This window comes from Chrysochloris asiatica, unplaced genomic scaffold, assembly GCF_000296735.1.
Source record: "Chrysochloris asiatica unplaced genomic scaffold, ChrAsi1.0 scaffold00092, whole genome shotgun sequence".
NCBI lineage: Eukaryota > Metazoa > Chordata > Mammalia > Afrosoricida > Chrysochloridae > Chrysochloris > Chrysochloris asiatica.
Window position 1 is genome coordinate 6,850,165 of NW_006408610.1, and position 20,987 is coordinate 6,871,151.

Here is a 20,987-nt window from a genome sequence, read left to right on the forward strand (position 1 = left end):
GGGAGAAAGATGAGGTTTTCTGTTCTCGTAAAGATTTACAGCCTCGGAAACCCTGTCGCTATGAGTCGGAACCGACTCCATGTCACCTAACAACAACGAACTTCTCAGTATAAGTTCCACCCAAGTTCAAGACACTTTTGTAAGAGATAATACCAGTCATTTAATCCATCCCTGAAGAACTAAGGGCCCTAGGGATTTAACCCTGTCATTATAGTCTTTTTCACTTTATTAACTGAAGAAAATGGGTGCCCTTGAAAGATTTTTAAGATTAGAAAACAAAAGTCAAACCAAAACAAACCTACTGTCACTGACTTAATTCAGACTTAAGGTGATCCTGTATATAGGGTTTCTGAGATAGAAATCTTTATGGGAGTAAACAGCCTCATCTTCCTCCTGCACAGTGACTGTTGGGTTTCAGTGGTCCGCCTTGCAGTAGTAACACCTAATACAGAGTACCCTTAGGGCTCAGGACTGTAAGGCGAATGTTTGTAATGATTTCCCATGGAAAGTATTGCAGCTCTACCCACGGTAATGAGAAGGATCAGCAGGAGCCATGTTGTGGTGGAGCAGAACTCACTGGTGAAGCTGCCCTAGACATTTTTCTGTTAAAGCTTTGGCTAACTTTCTCCCAACACTCTCATAATAGCAGATGTTTTTATTCTTTGGCTCTCCAGAAAGTCAACAAGCAAAATACCTTGAGCATCCCAAAGAGCTGTTGTCATTTTTGCTTTGACTGGACTACTTTCACCTCATGCTAACCATTGTATTCAGGATTTTCATAGTGTAGCCGTGTTTCATCTTCTGTTACAGTTCTTTGAAGATGTACTTCAGGATCTTGATCCCATGTTTAAACTTAACACTGAAATCTCTACTTTTGTCTGCAACAGTTTTGGCACACATAGCGGAAAGTTTGCTCTATTTTTTTAGTAAGAATTGTGTAATTGGAACTAATGGACTTGTCTGCGATGCTGGCTATTGCTTCTGCTGGTAATCATCAGTCCTCTTCAGTTTGGGCATGAACAAGATTAATTTTTTCCTTACAAAGTGATGTGGATGGTCTGCTGCTGCAGGCTGCACTTTTATCATCCCATTCCCTTCTTAAGAACAATTAGTCCATTTGTAAACTGCTAATTTATTCGAGGCATTGTTCTTATAAACTTTTTGTAAAGCATCAATGATTTCAGCTTCCTTTCACCCAAGCTTTACTATAAAATTCTTTTCTTTAAAAAAAATAATAAAACAAAAAACTGGGAATTGGGTGAAGGTTTATAGAGCTAGATCATCGGTTTTATACCCAACAACTCACACATTTCATTTCATCTCAGTGACTGCACTCGTCTCAGTGTAACATCACTTGTCCCACTTCCTTCTTGGGTTTCTTGTTTGCATTTCTTTTTTTTCTCCAATCTTTCTGAACTTTGTTTTGGGGTAAATACTGCCCTTTTGATCTCTAATGGTTGACCATTCTATGATGTACATGCCTTAGTAATGTTAGTACCTCTCCTTTATACCTGTCTACTTCTTAGCTGAAAATTGAGCCATGGGGGTGAGTTCAGATTCAGACCTGAAGAGTAACCAAGGGCCATGGTCTTGGGATTCCATCAGTCTCTATGTGGCCAGTCAGCCTGGTCATTTTTTAAGATTTTGTTGCACATTTTCCCCCACCCTATGATGGATCTTCTAATATGATACTTTTTAGAGCAGTTGGCATTGGTAGGTGAGCATCATATGTTTCTGGTCTCAGAGTCATTGATGGTCCATTATTCCCATGGACTAATGGTTTCTTACTTCTTCAGTTTCCATTACTTTTCTCTGGATAGAGAGAAAGCAATACTTGCTCTGTAGATGGCCACTCAGAAGCTTTTAAGACCTCATTTGCAACTCATAAAACTAGACTGTGTAGTACCTTGTCTTTGTGAGCCATGTTATTTGACCAGCTTCATCATAAATTTGCTTCATTTTTATCAGAATTCGTATTTTTCTGATGGGGCTCATTTCAAACGGATTTCTTATCCTAATGCCTCAAGCTAGATCCTGTTCACATACATTATAATATGTTAATATATGTTTAATTTTGTACATTTTTTAAAATCCATGAATATATTTTTCACAATATATATTTTTATTCACTTTTTGAAGACCCATCATATAGTTGTATTATTATATTAAAACTGGAAATTTTACATTGATAAATTACTTTTAACTCAAGTACATTTTCACCCATTTTTAACATGCATTTATTTATGTGTGTATATATTCCTCGGAAACCTTACACAGGGTCACTGTAAGTTGGAACCAATTCAGCGACACATAACAGTATTTTCTTATGCTACTTATTTTCTTCTCTTCTTCCTCTCCATCCATTTCCTGTCCTCTAGCAATTACTAGTTAGTTTATCCTTTTGAGAATATTATATAAATACAATCATATTGTATGTGGCCTTTGTGTGTATGTATATAGATATGCATATAAGTATATGTGTTGTTGTTGTGAAGTGCTGTTGAGTCGGTTCCGACCCATAGCAACCCTGTATATGATGGTTTCCAAGGAGCAACTGGTGAGCTTGAACTGCCGACATTTATATATCTATATTATCATAGTAAAACTAAATATCATAAAAATGTCATGAATTTTATATGTAGCTTTCAGTGATGTTAATTGCATTCACCATGTTGTGTAACTGTCACCACTAGTTCATCATTCCAAAGAGCAACTCAGTACTCCTTAAGCAGTCCTTAACTCCCCATTTCTCCTTTCTCTAACCCCTGGTAACCACTAATAAACTTTTGTCTTATGCATTTTTCTATTCCAGATCTTTTATTTAAGTGGGATTATACATAACCTTTTGAGATGAACTCTTTTTCACGTAGCATAATGCTCTTGTGGTTCATTCATATTGTTGCATGTATCAGTAGTTCATTCCTTTTATTGCTGAGTAATCTATGACTGTCTTTTAATTGTATTGTTCTTCTTAAATTATAAGAGTTCATTATGTCTTTATTGTATTCTAGATACAAGTCCTTTTATCACATATTTGATTTGACAATTTTTTCTCTCTGTGTTGTTTTTTCACTTTCCTGATATCATTTGAAGTGCACAAGTTTAAAAATTTTGTGACATTTCAGCATGGATGAACCTGGAGGACATTATGCTGAGTGAAATTAACTCAATCACAAAAGGAAAAATATTATATGAGATCACTATTGTAAAAAGTTAACAAAAGATTTTCCTGATAAAAGAAGCATTCTGTGATGGTTATGACTTGGGGAGGGGGAAATTATTCGTGGGCATAGAGGGTAGACACATGTCAACTTAGGTAACAGAGCAGGCATTGTATACAACAAGAGGGAGGTTGACAGTACTTAAAAGAGCACAGTGCTCAATCAAAGTTGACATTCTTTACTAGTTAGGGTAGACTATTGTTTGGCTTTAAGAATACTTTGGAGGCTATGTTTGGTTTAACATTTAAAGGTGATTTCACGGGAATAATCTTTATAAAGTTTTGGGGCTTCATTCAGCCTCCAGGCTCCAGAAAATAGGGATTTCATGTGAGTTTGAAATTCTCTTATTTTCTCTCTCATTAGCACTTTATGTTGTAATTATTGATGATTTTATTCTGTTTTCTGCTGGCTTAGTCATTTTTCTAAAATGTAACTTAGTGCTTTGTTTTATCTATTTAAGCATTTTAGAGAGTGTGTGGCCTGATTCCTCAGTAAGCTAACCCTGATTTTATTTATTTTTAAACAGTGATACATTTGATATTACCTGGAATGGCAGAACAGGGTTCCGACCAAGCAGACTCTCAAGTAGTAGCTCCTTGCTTGATAAAGATGGAATATTCGCTAACACAACTAGCAGCAAACTCCTGGAGAGAGCACATGGAATTCTCACGTTAGTATGCTATCAGTAATGTGTTTGCTTTTACTATCTGGTATAAATTTCCCTGTTGAAAAAATGAAGAGGAAGATAGTAAAGCATTATTTTCATAAGTAGTTTTGAGTGAATCAGGACTCCAGAGTATTTCGTGAATATTTAGAATGACTAATCTCATGCATTATTAAGCTCTTACTTTTCTTCACATTGCCAAGAGTACTATGGTTGAATAAGCTTGTTATGGAAATGATTCCTGATTGCTCTTTGACAGGCCCTACTCCCAGAGACAGGTGAGGGGGGGGGGGGGGATTAGCTCTCTTTAGGATTCCTAGTTGTCACTGCAGTTCTTTAACTCTGGAAGTTCTAGCGAATTGGGCAAGGAAATCCTTTATGAATTATAAAATGGGACCCTTGTTGTTGATGTTAGGTGCCATCGAGTTGGTGCCAACTCATAGCGACCCTGTATGCAACAGAATGAAACACTACCCGGTCCTGTGCCAACATAATAATCATTGCTATGTTTGAGCCTATTTTGCTGCCACTTTGCCAATCCATCTCACTGGGGGTCTGCCTCTTTTCCTCTGATCCTCCACTTTACCAAACATGATATTCTTCTCCAAGGACTGGTCCCTCCTGACAATATGTCTGAAGTGTGAGAGACAAAGTCTGGCCATCCTGGCTTCCAAGGAGCTTTATGATTATACCTCTTCCAGTACAGATTTGTTTGTTCTTTTGGCAGTCCATGATCTTTTTAATATTCTCCTCCAACATCATAATTCATATACATCAATTCTTTTATACCTTCCTTATCTACTGTCCAACTTTTACATGCATATGAATGAGGCTATTGAAAATAATCATGGCTTGGGTTAGGTGTATCTTAGCTCTCAAACTGGCATTTTTGCTCTTCAGCACTTTGAAGAGGTCTTGTGCAACAGATTTGTGTAATGCAGTATGTCATTTGATTTCTTAAAAGACTGCTGCTTCAATAAGTGTGGATGGTTGATGAAGTCTTTGACAGCTTCAGTGTTTTCTCCATTTATATGGATGTCGTTTATTAGTCTAGTGATAAATATTTTTGTTTTCTTTACTTTGAAATGGGACCGTATATAGTGGCATATGACACTTATCCAAGCTATTCTTCATTACATGATTGTAAAGTTGATTTGAATAGTTAGATACAACCATGCATTATTGTTGTTAAATGCCAGCAAGTCGGTTTCAACCCATAGTGACCCTGTATAGGGTTTCTGAGGAGCAGCTGGTAAGCTTGAATCACCAACCGTGCAGTTCAAATAGCTTTGCAATCTGGCACATTAGCCCACAGCACCACACCAGGACTCCTACAACCATGCATGGTGGACCAGTAAAAAGTTATTAACTACCTTCACATCAGAATATTCCAGATACGTTCCAAGTATATTTTTTTAACCACTACCTAGAGAAGTATGGGATCCTGGTGTGGCTCTGTAGTATAAGCACTTGATCATAGAATCTCAAGGTCTGCAGTTCAAACTCATCAGCTGCTCCTTGGAAATCCTATACAGGGTCACTATGAGTCAGAAATGACTCAAAGGTCCTTAACAACAACAACAAGGTATGACTGAATTGGACTCCTTTATGTATATAGCTAAGTTGTTGCTTAATAGTATTTGTGCAGGGCCTGCTTTATTCCAAAATGTGCATCAATTCTTTAACTTTTCATAACAACCTTGAAAAGTAGGTGTTTATTATGTCCTCATTTTGTGTTATTACATAATGGGACTGTGGCTTAGAGAGGTTAAAGTCATTCTTTAGTAAGTTTAGAGCCTAGATTCAAACCCACATCTTTCTGATTCTTTCGTCCTTGTTCACTGGTTTATGCCATTTTTTATGCCCTAAAAAAAATATGTATCATAGAAACATTAGTTTAAGCAAGTTAAAGTTGTGAATATGAAAATAAAGTTGAGAATTTTAAATCTCTAAGCCAAAGATCATAAGTTTTAATGAAAATAATTTTTGTTTTAATTGTGAAATTAGCCACCTCTTTTCAAGTCTCTGTCAACTCTGTAGATAGGTATAAGAAGACAGAATTCCATTAACATCTGAAGGAAAATTAGATTATAGCTTAGGATGTTCAACTTTATGTTACTGATCATCATGACTTGAATCTATTTATATATGTGCATTACAGGACAGGCATCTCTTTCTACCCTTTTCCCTGCTTACCTTTTCTTCCTAAAGGTATCTTCTTTGAAGGTGGTTGTTTTTATATAGAGGACCTACATTCTCAGAATCTGATATATAGTCTGTTATTTATGAAGGGACTTTGAAATCATTCATCTTTACAGTAGTTTCTTCTAATGTAGTATATTTCTCTCTCCAGGAGGAACAAAAACTTTAAATCCAAGCCTCTCCTTCCAAAGGTGAGTATTATGAAAAAAAAAAAATATATTTTTTTACCAGTTCTCTATTGCATATTATTTTTTTTACTGCTCATGCAAATAGTCTTATAAACCAAAGATAATACCTACTTTATATTCAAAAGTAGCATTCATTCTATATATTCACCCTTTTTTAATGGGTGTGATATTAGAAAAAATTTCTGAATAGAAATGTAAATTTTTGTTGTATTTCTCTCTTTATATAAAATCTTTTCTCCTTGAGCCTTGTTAAGATCAAATTCTTAATTATAACTCATTTTAAAATGATTTCTAATTAATGTATACCTAATCCTCATCATCTATAGGAGTCTTGATGTGATACTGTAGGATAAGCATTGGAATGCTAATCACAAGGTTGCCAGTTCAAACCCACCAGCTGCTAACCCTCAGGGTCTTTATGAGTTGGAGTGGACTCCATGACACTCAACAATAACAGCAGTCATCTATAGAGGGACAACAGAAAACTAAAGCACTTCATGTGCATGCTTGCCTACAGAAGCTAGGAGCCAAGGCCTCTGCCACAGTTATACCTTCCCAGTTTCACCTGTGGGCATTTGATTGGTAAACCTAATCATACTCAGAACCATAGAATCAAGATGCTCTGTGAAATGGTTTTTTTGTGTGTGTTTTGTTTTGTTTTTTACTTTTCCAGCTTTTGCAGGAAGGCATAGGAGCATAGAGTGCATGTTGAATATCAGTCTTCTGTATTTACCATAGTCAATGGGAAACAGTGGAAGAAATCTCTTTAAAATATTAAAAATTGTATCATTAGATTGATTTTTGTGAAGAACTTAATGATTTTTCTTCTCCTTCTCAGCACTTGCTAGAGGTGAATTCTTTAAAGCACCTGACCAGACTGACACTACAGGATCGGATTACCAAGTCGCTTCTTCATTTGCACAAGAAGAAGAAGCCTCCTAGCATCAGTGCCCAGTTTCAGGTTATTTCCTATTTCACTTAAATAGGAATCCGTTTGTGTATATGTTTCTTGTAAGCAGATGACTCTAAAAAGTTAAAATGAATGAGATACTACTTATGGGATTACAAAGTCATATTTTAATGGTCATTTCAGAAAGAGATACCAGGGATGGAAAAGTCAGCTGTCTTTGTTTTTCATTTTTGTATCTGCAGACAGTAATATCCCAGTAATTAATTACTTTCAATGTGCAGTGAAAGGCAGCAGAAAATTTATTCTACACCAAATCTGCCTTTAAACTGTACTGCTTAAATATATATGCTCAAACATACCAACAGTCATGAAGATAGTTACACATAAGGTCACAATGAGTGAGAACCAACTTGATGGCAACTAACAATAGCAGACTCTAGATACAGTCAGTCACTGTTAACATAATGACTTATATTTTTCCATGTATATGGGTCGGAACCGACTCGACGGCACTTAACAACAACAACATATATATTTAAACCTTATGCTGCTGCCATTGATACTTAACTCAATGGGATTGTAGGACTTTTTTCTGTTTATTTGCTTTGTTTTTATACAAATAAATTCAGTTCCTTTTACTTTGCTTGGGCATTTAGGAATAAAAACAATTGATATTAAATTAGCCAAGTAACTAACTTCCAGAGTCATTGTCTTCAAAAAACTTCGGTCATTGCCTCATCCTTTCTTTTTAAATAATCTCTAAAGTTCTACTTATTTTCTATATTTATGCATTTATGAAAAAGAAGAAAACTTGGTGGGTAGCAATTGTTTTAAGGAGCTTTTACAGTTATGCTAACTAAAAGGTTGGTGGTTTGAACCCACCAGTGCTCTGCAGGTAAAGATTTATAAAGATTACAGCCTAGGAAACCCTGTGGGGCAGTTCTGCACTGTCATAAAGAGTCACTATTGATTTACTCTTCTTCATGCTTCTATCACAGAGGCAATATTGAATATTAATTCAAAACATTTCTTTATCTGATAGTAGGCATATTTCAATATGATAACATTTTTAAAATGCTCCTTTTAAAGCCAGTATGCTTGAACATAAATGATCTATTAACATGTAACTGCATGCGATTTGGTTTGGTGTATAAGCATGGTCCTTCAAATTGTGGAGTCCTGATGTGGCACTGTGGGCTAATACGTCAGACTGCAAAGTCGTTTGAACTGCAAGGTTGGTGCTTCAAGCTCACCAGCTCTGCTCCTTAGAAACCCTATACAGAGTCGCTATGGGTCAGAATCGACTCGACGGCACTTAACAACAACAACAATAATAAGCCTAAAGAAAAGATATTTGTATGGAAAGAAATCTCTGCCATGTATTTGTAATTAATAATCTTTTTGATTAAGAACAGTTGGCTTGAAATAACAAACAAGATCGGTTTGGGTTTAGGAAAGTCTGTCTGTATCTTGGTGGTGTCTTCACAATCCAGAGTCTGGCGTTTTTTGTTTTTACTTTGTAAATTTAGAAATGCAAAGATAAATGAGAAAAGAATCATGCTGAAGTATAAACTATAAACATTGTTTGTAAAATAGATAAAAATTTATTAAAATGCAATGAGGAATAGGAGTCATAAATCCACCAATTAGCAGAAGCCAAGTTCTGATCAAAAGATAACATAACTTGGTGGGCTTGGTATTTAAAAAGAGTAACTCATGATCATGAAATCATTAAGCTTTGATTTATTACCTTTGATACTTTATAATACTTGACTTTAATCTGAAGAATGCCATATAACCACTTCAGTAAAAACTGTTATAATCACAGTTCCTTAAAATTTCTCTCCAAGATCAGGAATTTGGGATAGTCTTGGGATTCTCAAATAATATTCATGTATTGTACTTTAAATTATAAGCTTCAAACTTCAATGTTTCTAATATATTGTTAAGTTATTACCACTATAATGAGTTTATTAGTGACTATTTAGAAAATGCAGACGAGCAGAAACAAATGAAAATCACCTGAGATAATGTCCGTAACTACTCTGTTGTACAGACCCTGTTACTAAATATTTAAACACATGTATTAATGTAGTTTTGGAGTCCTGGTGTGGCGCTGTGGGTTAATGCGCCAGACTGCAAAGCCGTTTGAACTGCAAGGTCGGTGGTTCAAGCTCACCAGCTGCTCCTTGGAAACCCTATACAGGGTCACTATGGGTCGGAACCGACTCAGAGGCACTTAACAACAACAACTACATTATGTAGTTTTATTCTCAAAATATTCTATGAAGTACATACTATTGTTCTTATTATATAGGTAAGGAAATTGATTATCTGAGCGACTTGTAAAAGGTCTTAATGGAAGACACTCAGATGTCTGTCTCTTCAGGCCCTAATAAATGTTTATGTTTATCAAAATGAAATCATAGAACTCATGAGGGGAAAACTGCTACAGTAAGCTCTTGAGTCTTAGAGGAAGGGAACAAGAAAATGTATATGACGAAATGACAAAGAGTTTCCCTGATTTGAAGACAAGAGTACTAACAAAGATAAAGAATCTCAATAAACTTGAAACAGAACAAAGACAAACACGCCAAGGGACACCATATGAAATTGTTAAAACCAGTTACAAAGAGAAAATATGAAATGCAGCTAGATTTGGGGATAAAGACAGGATGTGCAATGAAATGAAGATATGAATAGCACATTTCTCATTAGAGATTCTTTTAAGTCAGAAGATAACAGAGTGATACCTTTAATTACTGAGAGAGAACAAGTGTCACTCTAGAATTCTATGCACAGTGAATGTGTCTTTCTCAGATTAAAACAAAACAAAAAACCAGTGGACAGTAGGGCTTCCAGGGAGCAGCTGGTAGGTTTGAACCACCAACCTTGTGATTAGTAGTCCAGTGCTGATCCTATAGCACTATACCAGGACTCCAAATATGTTACAGATTTTTAAAAGTAAAGTAAGGGAATACTGCACATAAAATCTATGCCTGTAAATTTGACTCCTGGTGTGGTACTGTAGGATCACCACTAGGCTAGGAATCACAAAGTCAGTTCAAACTCACCAATTGCTCCTCAGAAACCTTATACAGGGTTGCTATGAATCGGACCTGACTTGACAACACATAACAACAACATATATTTGATATTTGTCAAAACTCGTAAAATCCTACCAAGAGAATTTTGCTGTAAGTATCCCGCTTTAAAAACAAAAAATACTAACACCAACAACAAAAGAATATCCCAACTCACTGTCATTGATTCAATTCAATTTACTAATGAATTTTTGAAGAGGTGGTTTGCCTACTGAATGAGTATAAAAGTTGCTTTAGGATTGCAGGAGTTTTAATAAAATTGTTTCATGAAATGTGAAAAATGACATTTGGATTAAAATATAGCCACGATATCTACTATTGTCAAGCTGTCAGCTTTAAGATGAAACACCATAGTGGTTATCATTCAGTCTGCCAACCTCAAGGTCAGCAATTCGAAACTACCAGCAGTTCTGCGGGAGAAAGATGAGGCGTTCTGCTCCCGTAAAGATTTACAGCCTCAGAAACCCTGTGCAGGGTCACTTATGAGTCGGAACCGACTCCATGGTACTTAACAACAACAACAACAATCCTTAATTTAATGGAAATATAGGAATATACAGTTTGCTTTTCAGAAAAAAAAAATCATTGTATGATTCCAGTTTGTACATATTTTGTAAATATTTTGGTATTTTTGTGTGCTTTTGAATCGGTTTTGACTCATAGCAGCAGTAATAGGGTTTCTGTTACTGTAAATATCTATGGGAGCAGCTTCAATTTTCTCCCACAGAGTGACTGGTGGATTTGAACTGCTGATGTTGTGATTAGTAACCCAACTCCTAACCCACTATGTTGTTGTTAGGGCCATTGAGTCGATTCCAACTCATAGCAACCTTGTGTAGGGTTTCCAAGGAGCAACTGGTAAGTTTGAACTGCCAACCTTGTAGTTAGATGTCCAGTGCTTATTCTACAGTGTCACACCAGTTGTTGTTGTTGGTAACTACCTTGAAGTCAGTTGCAACTCATAGTGACCCTGTACAGAGTTTCAGAGGCTGTAAATCTTTACAGGAGTAGAAAGCCTCATCTTTCTCCCATGGAATAGCTGGTAGTTTCAAACTGCTGACCTTGAGGTTAGCAGCTCAGTTCGTAACCACGACGCTACCAGAGCTCTTTGCCAGTACTCCTATGTAAATATTAGCATTTATGTACTATCTATTGTTAGTCTGGAATGAAAGATTTTGCTAATTGTATTACTTTGTTTATAGGCATCATTAAGCAAACTGATGGAGACACTTGGTCAAGCAGAACCATATTTTGTAAAATGCATTCGTTCTAACGCTGAAAAGGTAAAAATGTCCTATATAAATGAGAGCATCAGTCATAGCTAACTGATTTCAGACTATCAAGCTTTAAATTCTTTCTAAGAAGAATAAGTGAAGGCAAACGACTCTCTGTACTCTTTATAAGGAAAACATGTTCCATAAATATTTTTATAAATATTCTTGTAATTTCTACTTACCTGCCCACATAATATTTATATGGACTTGATTTAGCATAACCTTGAATTTGAGAAAAAATTATTCTTGAAATTCTAACAGGTGAAAAAAAAGTTTATGCACTGTTAGTTTAAGATTAATCTATTATTTGGATATAAGCTATCACTCTAAACTTGGTAAGCATTTTTCATGGTTAGAGATTTTGTATATTTATCTTGAGGAAAATAGTATGAGTGTAGATGCTATTTTCTTTGATGATCCCCCTAATTAGAACTTTTGCAAAAATTTCCTGATCAGGGTAAATATTTTGTCATATTTCTTTATGCTTGTCTTAGGAAAGAATATCTTTCAAAATCCTTAAAATGTAGTAGGAATTACATTCAGCTTTCTTAATTCTTAAAAATTATTTTACTTTACTGTTACAGACTTTATGGCCATAGATAAATTACTTGACCATTATGTTGACTTAAGTATTTTCATAAGGGTATACTGTAATTATAGGACCAGCATCATTATGTTTTTGTGAGTATGTTTGAGTTTGTATCTACAGAATACTTAAACTGTTCCTAGTAAGCACTAGTAAGTGTTACCTGTTTTTTTAAATGAAATAGTTTTATGTATAGTTGAATAAAAGTTTGAGTTCCAGTTACTAAATTGAGACCATGATAGAAAAAGTTTCATTTCATGAAGTATTAAGGGAACATAATAAATATTAAATAAATGCTTACTGGTATTTTTTAAAATAAAAATTGCTTTTTTGTTATAACTGCTGTGTTGGGCTTACCTCAGAGGATTATTGAAAATTACATCTATATCCATCTCAAATCATGTCTATCAAGATACTTATGAGTGACAATGTCATGCCTGGTGATGAGTGACTGCCTCCTATGGTCCCTTGCCTTTCTGGGTTAATCTTTTTGCCATTTGCTTTGTTTTATAAAGCTGCCCTTGAGGTTCAATGATGCCTTGGTACTTAGACAGCTTCGGTACACTGGGATGCTGGAGACAGTTCGAATTCGCCAATCAGGATACAGCTGCAAATATTCTTTCCAGGTTATGCTTTTATAGTTGTATTTAAATATGCACATCAAGTAAATTATTCTCACCTATATTATTATTTATATGGGGCTCATGTGTTTATTTTTAAGTTTTCCGTTTCATTCTATCTTTTGTAGACAATTGAATAGGGGTAGAGAGTTCTCACTTCCATTGAATGGCTGCAGTCTCATTACACTTACATTGTACTAGAAATCAATACTTGGCTATTCTCATTTAATCTAAGATGTTTGATAATACGAGGGGGCTTCAAAAGTTAGTGAGAAAATTCCACTATCTTGAATTCCATTAACCTTTTGAAGCTTTTGTACTAAATTTACTAATCATATAGCAATTCCTCATATGGGTTACTCCAGTAACTGAAATAGTTCAATCTGAATTATATATTTTTAAAATTCTTTATGCTTTTTTCTTAGAGTTTTATAAGTAGGGTTTTTTTCCCATAGGAAATTACCAATAAGGCTCAGTTTTGTTCATCCAGGGCTTCAAATCGGTTCTTCCCAGTTCACTCATGATTGATGAAATGAAACCAGAAAGGACCAAATTTGTAAAATGTGGTTGTACCAGAGTGATAGCCAGAACAGGAAAAATTACTAGTGACCTGCTAGAAAACTTAATCTCCATCTTAGAAAATAAGTGCAGCTTGCACATTGCATAGCAACCAACTCTTACCCTACAGAGTCAGAAACGGTGTTGCTTCGCTTGTAAATGGCAGACAACAATGCTGCTTTGTATGTGTGTCACTTTCATAGTCCTACCAATTTTCTATCCTCCCACATTTGGCTCCTGAAAGGATTCACTATGCTTCATTTGAGTCTCCCATTCCAGGGCTTTGACCCAGACCATAATTTTTAACCATTTGTGTTATGGTTCCATGCACCCATATTTTGTAAATTTATTTATGTTCTGATTTTACTGCATAGTCAATGTGATAGAACCAGTTAGAACCACTTTGCAGTCCTGTTCTAATCATCTAGTGCCATTCTGGCTTTAGAAATCATATTGTGGCTTCTCAACAGCTGGGCATGCCTTTTCTGTTACTGGGTGATAAAGCTTCATCTCCTTTTCCCCTTTGATAACATAATATATAGAACATAATATATAGAACTTGCTATCTTTTCTAAGTTAGCCTTTTTATAGTATTTTAGACTAATAAGCACTTTCTTAATTTTACTGTTTAGAAGAATGGAAAAAGAATAAAAGGATAGTTAACTTTTTACATACAATTCTCTTGTGATTTTCCAACAAATTTCTTTTTTTTTTTCCAGGATTTTGTGAGTCACTTCTATGTACTTCTTCCCCGAAGTATTATTCCATCTAAGTTTAACATTCAGGATTTCTTCAGGAAAATAAATCTTAATTCAGATAATTATCAAGTTGGAAAAAACATGGTAAATGCAATTTATATAGCCCTTGTAAAAATTGATTGTGCTTTTCATTTAAATAATTATGGCAGGTTTTTCTGATGAGAATGTTTATAATAAAAATAGTATACATATATCATGAGGAAATTTATTAAGGCTAAAGTTATAATGCAGCCAGTATTAATCAAAGAGCTTCTGGTCAGTGTAATCTTAATTATTTATGCAACATCTCTCTCTAGTTATTTTGTTATCATTCCAACTTAATTTGTCTAATGAGACCTTATCCAGATTCCTGTTCTCTCCTAAATGTATGAACTGCTCTCTTAGACACCCTTCTTTCAGTTTCTTGGGCTATAAATGATAATCATATTTGGCTTAATTTTTATGTAAATTCTTGTACAGTATTCTGTTTTTGACTCTTATAAGTGATCTTCATCTCTTCCTTTTTCTTCATTTCTGCTGCTTCCTTTTCAGCTTCAGTTCTTAATTAATCTCACCTACATTGCTCGTATAATAGTTTGCTTATCTGATTCTAGTCTATGTTATTCTATTGAATTCATTATAATAATACCAAAGCCATTATCCAATTTATGTATGTAGAATTTCTGCTTCAAAATAATCTTCTGATAGCCTTCTCTCTCTCTTTTTTTACTTGTTTTATTGTAAATTATGTGATTGTTTACATGGGGGAGAAAATTAGTTTTACATTCATCCTATCGTATATTGTTTCATTGCCATGGTTACAATCCCCTCGATGCATCATCAACCAACCAAAGTGTATACCCTGCAAATCTGCCCCCTGGTCATCAGCACACAGGCCCTCTCCCTCTCTGGGTCTAAAGTCCCCAGTTGCTCCATCTCTTCACGTCATTGTCTCTGCCTCCATCTCAGGCATCACTGCTTCTCTGGGTAGGGTCCGGCGCTCCATTTTTCTCCCTTCATGGTCCCAGGGATCTCGCTCCTAGACTGCAAAATTAATCACTCCCCTCCTTGCTACAAAATGTCTACCTTTACATTTCCAACCCTCACAATCAGTCCTGGTAACAATTATTCACTATTGTATCACAAGAGACCTATCCGCATTTCCTTTCATCAGTCCCGCCTAGACAGATTGGATACTACTCAGTGGAGAGTCTACCTTCCTCCACGCCCTCTGGCTCTAGTAGCCTTCTCTTTTAATTCAAGCATATTTCTATTTTTCAAGAGCTTCCATATTGTTGTATCTGTACATTATTTATTACCTTCTTTCTAAAGAGTAGTTGCTTAATTGTACCCTTTGTATTTATTATTATTTCCATCTCCTAGTTTGGCTCAGGTAGGTTCTTCTGTCCCTCACCTTTATTAGTTTATTGTTTTCCTCTAGCTATTTAATATCTCTTTGCTCTTACAGATTAAGTGCAAATCTTGTTTCCAAAGGGACTGTGTCTAATTTATCTTGCATCTCTCCAAATCACTAAAGATTCATGAAATTAAAGAGTAAATGTATAAGCCAATCAAATACTAGGTTAGAAAACAAGACACCTTTAATGCATGCTTGTTTCAAAAAGACTATTGTTGTTATTCTTAAGTACTGTTGAGTGGTTCTGACTCTTAGCAACCCTGTGTAGGTTTTCTGAAGAGTGCCTGGTGAGTTTGAATGGCCAGCCTTGCGGATAGCAGTTAAGTGCTTATCCTACAGCACCATACCAGGACTGTCATTATTGGCTTATTCATAATATCAAATTTCATGATATTTCCCAACTTTCTTTCCCCACCCAAACACCCTTAAAAAAAAAAATAGAACATATAAAAGGTAGCTTTAAAAAGTTAATGAAAAAATTCCATTGCCTTTTCATTCCATATTTCCACAATGCCCCCTCATATAACCAGTATAGTACTCTAACCAGTAGTACTGTAACCAGTAGTACATTAGCTTATTATGGCAGTTATTTTCCCGAATGAATAATTAATATGTCTCTGGCTTCAGGAGTTCTGTACTGTGTTCACCTATTCATGCCTCCTTTTATATTCTAGTGTCTCCTTCCCAATTTGAGAATGATGACTTTGACTAAATCAGTAGAAACATTTAGCAGTGTTGCTTTAACATTTGCATACTGGCTGTCCTATAAAAGCTTTGCACAGAAAGGATGAATCATGATAGTTTATTGTTTCTTCTTAAAGTTACATTCTCATTTTTCTCCCGTCTGGTAGGTCTTCTTAAAGGAGCAGGAGAGACAGCACTTACAAGATCTGCTTCACCAAGAAGTGCTCCGCAGAATCGTATTATTGCAACGATGGTTCCGGGTCTTACTGTGCAGGCAGCATTTCCTTCATCTGAAACAGGCATCCATTATTATCCAGGTGGGAAGCAAAAGATTTGTTGCATGGGATTGACTAGTTTATTTGGTCTTTGATTTAGTAACAAAACTATTTTGCTCTGAAACTTTTAAATAAGAATGTAAACTTCTTCAGAAATGAGAATGTTTCTTCCTCATTTTTAAATGCTCGTAGGTACCCACTGATATTGAATGGATTCTGACTCATAGCGACCCTGTAGAACAGACTAGAACTGCCTATAGGTTTCTCAAGGCTCTAAATCTTTATGGAAGCAAACTGCCACCTTTCTCCTGTGGAGCAGCTGGTGGGATTGAACCACCAGACCTTTTGGTTAACAGTTGCCACGTACTTATGCCAGAAAATCCTTAGTCTTTGAAATCTTTCATTTTGAAATGTGTGCATGGTGACCTTAAGCTCATTGATGCTTTTGGGGCAAATTATAGTGTTGTTGTTGTTGTGTGCTGTCAAGTTGGTTCCGACCCATAGTGACCGTATATAGGGTTTCTGAGTGTTGCTGGTGAGTTTGAACAGCCGACATTGCAGTTAGCAGCCCACGGGTTATCCTACAGTGCCACACCAGGGCTCAAGTTTAGTATAAGGATATATTAAATTTATTAAAATCAATTTGTAGGGTATGAAAACAAAAAGTATGTCATTTTAAATTCTGTATTTAATTTTATTAAGGTTATATTATTTAAAATAGTTGTTTTTAGCCAAGCATATGTAAGAGGTTCACTTTTTTACTGTATTCACACATAATGTCACTGTTCAGGCAGTTGTCTCCTTATTTTGATTTAGGAAATGTATTCTTATTTCTCTGTCTGTGTGAGAACACAGTATATATATAATATGACAACAGTTTTGATTATTTTGTCTTCATCACAGCGATTCTGGAGGAATTACCTGAATCAGAAGCATGTCAGAGCTGCAGCTGTGCAGAAGAATGCTTTTGTTATGGCTAGTGCAGCTGCTCTTCTTCAAGCTTCTTGGCGTGCTCACTTAGAGAGGCGGTGGTACTTGGAGCTACGGACCGCAGCCATCATCATCCAGCAGAGATGGCGAGAGCATTACAGGCGGAGGCACATGGCTGCCCTCTACATACAGGCACGATGGAAAGGCTACCGGGAAAGTAAGCGGTATCAAGAACAAAGGGACAAAATTATCCTTTTGCAAGCAGCATGTAGGGGATACAGAGCAAGACAAAGGTAATCTCTGTTGTTGTAATTGATATCCCTCTCTCTTTGCAAGTATTTTGTTTATGCCTCGTACTCTAACTTGGGTTTAAATTGTTGTTGTTGTTGTTAACTGTTATGAAGTCAGTTCTGACTCACAGCAACCATGTGTAGTGTTTCCGAGGTGTAACTGATAGGTTTGAACCACCAATCTTGTAGTTGGCAGGCCAGTGATTATCCTACAGCGCCAGAACAGGAGGACTTCAGTTTATCTTCTCCATTGAATTGTGAGATTCAGCAGTTTTAACCCACATTGCCTGACCTGTCATCCAAAACACCCACTGCCATCAAGTCAGTTCCAACTCATAGTGATCTCGTAGAACTGCTACATTGGGTTTCCAAGGCTGGAATCTTTACAGAAACAGACTGCCTCTTTGTTCTCCCTTGGAGCAGCTGTTGGTTTCAAACCATCAGCTTTTAGTTAGCAGCCCAATGCTTAACCCACTGTACCTGGGCTCCTGACCTGATCTGTAATAGGAGTTAAATAAACTCTTTTTAATAAATTGGATTGAAAACTTAGATGGTCTGTGATTATGTTGTTGTTGTTGTTAAGTGCCATGAAGTCAATTCTGACTTATAGTAACCCTGTATAGGGTTTCCAAGGAGCAGCTGGTGGGTTTGAACCTCTGACCTTGTTGTTCGTAGTCAACTGCTGATCGTACAGTGTCACACTGAGTCCAAGCTACTAAGAATGAACTTTTCCCTTAAATTGAAATTGATAAAATTGGCATCATTTGACTGTTTTTACCTTCAGAAACTTTAATTTCATAATTTCCATCTTATAATATATATTTTTAAATGGGAGCTTTATTTCTGAGTCAGTTGTTTTTAGGTGCCATTGAGTCAGTACTGACTCATAGCAACCTTATGCACAGCAGAACGAAACACTGCCCGATCCTGGGCCAACCTCACTAGGTGCCAGAAATCAAGAATAGAATTGGGTAGTTGTAAATAATGTACTTGATGTCAGACAGGTGCTCAGTCTCACTCATGAAAATAGGAAAATTGTGAAATGTGCTTCTACATTTGTCTAATAAATACTTAGTATTATAAAATAAATTTTGAAGCTTTGCATTTTTTTCTTAAATTCTCAGTATATGTATTCTCCATAGTGATCACCAATACATATCTGTAACCCTTTTGTTTTCCTATTTTATACAGATTTAAAGTTTTAAAAAAACAAAGACTAAAAGAAATAAAACTAGAATTTGGATTGATGAATATCAAGGAATCTGGGCCACTGGTGATTCAGGGTTCAGACCCTTCAGAATGGGAAGATTGCTCCTTTGACAACAGAGTGAAAGCTGTAGAGGAATGTAAATCAGTGATAGAGAGCAATCGAGTTAGCCAGGAAGGTTCAGGAGACTACTCCAAGGAGGCCACAAACAAGCGACAGGACAGAGCCAGAAGCCAAAGTGGTGTAGATTTGCAGGAAGATGTGGTTGTGAGAGAGAGACCCAAGTCCTTGGAGGATCTCCACCAGAAAAAAGTAGGTCGGGCCAAAAGAGAAAGTCGGAGAATGAGAGAACTGGAACAAGCTATCTTTAGCTTAGAATTGCTAAAAGTCCGTTCTCTTGGTGGTTTGTCACCTTCAGAGGAACGTAGATGGTCTACTGAACTGATGCCTGAGGGCCTTCAATCTCTACAGGGTACACCTGATAGTGAAAGTTCTCAAGGAAGCTTGGAACTTTTGAGCTATGAAGAAAGTCAAAAGAGCAAACAAGAGTCCATACTTCCAGATGAAGGAGACTGGCAGGTTCCATCACCCAAGACATCTAGCAGTAGTCCAAAGCACGGTATTGCCCTCAGTGCCTCAAGCGAGACTAACTATGCATTGATGCAAAAGCAGATACCCTCTGACTCAGAGCATTTGAAGAATGGCACTACAAAAGAAAAACATATCTGTAGATCTGGATCTATTAGCTGTAAACCACAGCTGAGGGATTCCTTTATTTCAAATAGTCTGCCTACATTTTTTTATATTCCCCAACAAGATTCATTAAAAACAAGCTCCCAACTAGATACAAATATTCAGAAAAATAAACCATTGAGAAGTGAAGAAACTCTAGGGACAGCTCTTACCTTGAATATCAGTGAGGAAGCCCAAAAGTATCACTTGTCCGGAGATCAAGTTGTTGCGTCTTTGAATACAGATTTTTCTAATACTGTACTTGAAAAGTTGGAAAAGTTAAACACTAAGAAGGAAGAAAGGCAAAAGCAGTTGCAGCAGCAGAATGAAAAAGAGATGATGAAACAGATTCGCCAGCAAACAGATATTTTAGAGAAGGAGCGTAAAGCCTTCAAGACAATTGAAAAGCCAAGAATTGGCGAGTCTTTCCTGGCACCTTCTGTCCGTCAATCAAAACAAACAGTACAGAGGCCCTCCTCTCTCCTCATTCTAAATACTACAAATAAGGGAGAACCTATTGTACCAGGGTCCCCTTCAGTAACGATAAAAGATGCAGCTCTTGCCCCAAAGGACAGTTCCTCTGCTCATGCACCCCTGAAGGACCGACCTGTCACCCTGTTTTTTGGAAGAAAAGGAAGCCAGTGCCAACCCAAGGAATTATCTAAGACAGACAGAATAGGCACCCAATTAAATGTAACCTCTAAATTCTCTAATAATCACAATTCAAAAAGGGAATACCTCAGGCCAGCTCAGTCTTCCAGTCACAAGTCTGATGACCCTTCCAGAGAGGAAGCTACGAAGGCCATTTTCTTCATGCCAAAGGACAGTACAAGGGGTTCACTGTAAGTGAAATATCTATATTAATTTATGTTTATTCTTTCTCTTGAAGAGTTTTATTAAGTTACCTTGATTTGCTCCAGTTCCTGACATGGATACTGTTTAAATTAACCTTTTATTTCCTGCTTTAAAAAATGTCCTTAATTGTTGATACCACCATCCTCCTATAGAAATATGTGACGAGTCCCAGGGTGGCACAGATGGGAAGTATTCAGCTACAAGTAACCAAAAGATTGGCAGTTTGAATCCACCTAGATGTGATTCAAAAGAAAGGCTGAATTTGAGTGCACCCAAAGGTGGCTCAGTCTGTTTCTGAAAGATCACAGCATTGAAAACCCTATGGAACACAGTTCTACTCTGAAACATGTAGGCTTGCCGTGAATCAAAATTAACTTGGCAGCAACTCAATACGAGTTTTATTTTAGTTTTGACTAAGCACAGTTTTTGGTTCTTCCCATTAAGTGAGAAAGCCTTTGTGAAGAGCACTACAGTGCCTGTTAGTGTAGTAGGCATTTAGCTAGTGCTGATTGTCTTAGAACAGTAAGGAGTAG

At 36.4% G+C, this 20,987-nt stretch overlaps 1 protein-coding gene across 1 annotated transcript in view; it reads left to right on the forward strand.

The window, feature by feature from the left end:
• The window catches only part of MYO9A (myosin IXA), a 352,098-nt gene that overhangs the window by 233,643 nt on the left and 97,468 nt on the right, over window positions 1-20,987 (forward strand). Inside the window, exons 17-25 of the mRNA XM_006866530.1 lie at window positions 3,748-3,891; window positions 6,239-6,278; window positions 7,114-7,236; window positions 11,492-11,572; window positions 12,665-12,775; window positions 14,047-14,169; window positions 16,333-16,482; window positions 17,344-17,663; window positions 18,852-20,441. Of these exons, the coding sequence (XP_006866592.1) occupies window positions 3,748-3,891; window positions 6,239-6,278; window positions 7,114-7,236; window positions 11,492-11,572; window positions 12,665-12,775; window positions 14,047-14,169; window positions 16,333-16,482; window positions 17,344-17,663; window positions 18,852-20,441 (2,682 nt within the window). The remainder of the gene's footprint in view (window positions 1-3,747; window positions 3,892-6,238; window positions 6,279-7,113; window positions 7,237-11,491; window positions 11,573-12,664; window positions 12,776-14,046; window positions 14,170-16,332; window positions 16,483-17,343; window positions 17,664-18,851; window positions 20,442-20,987) is intronic.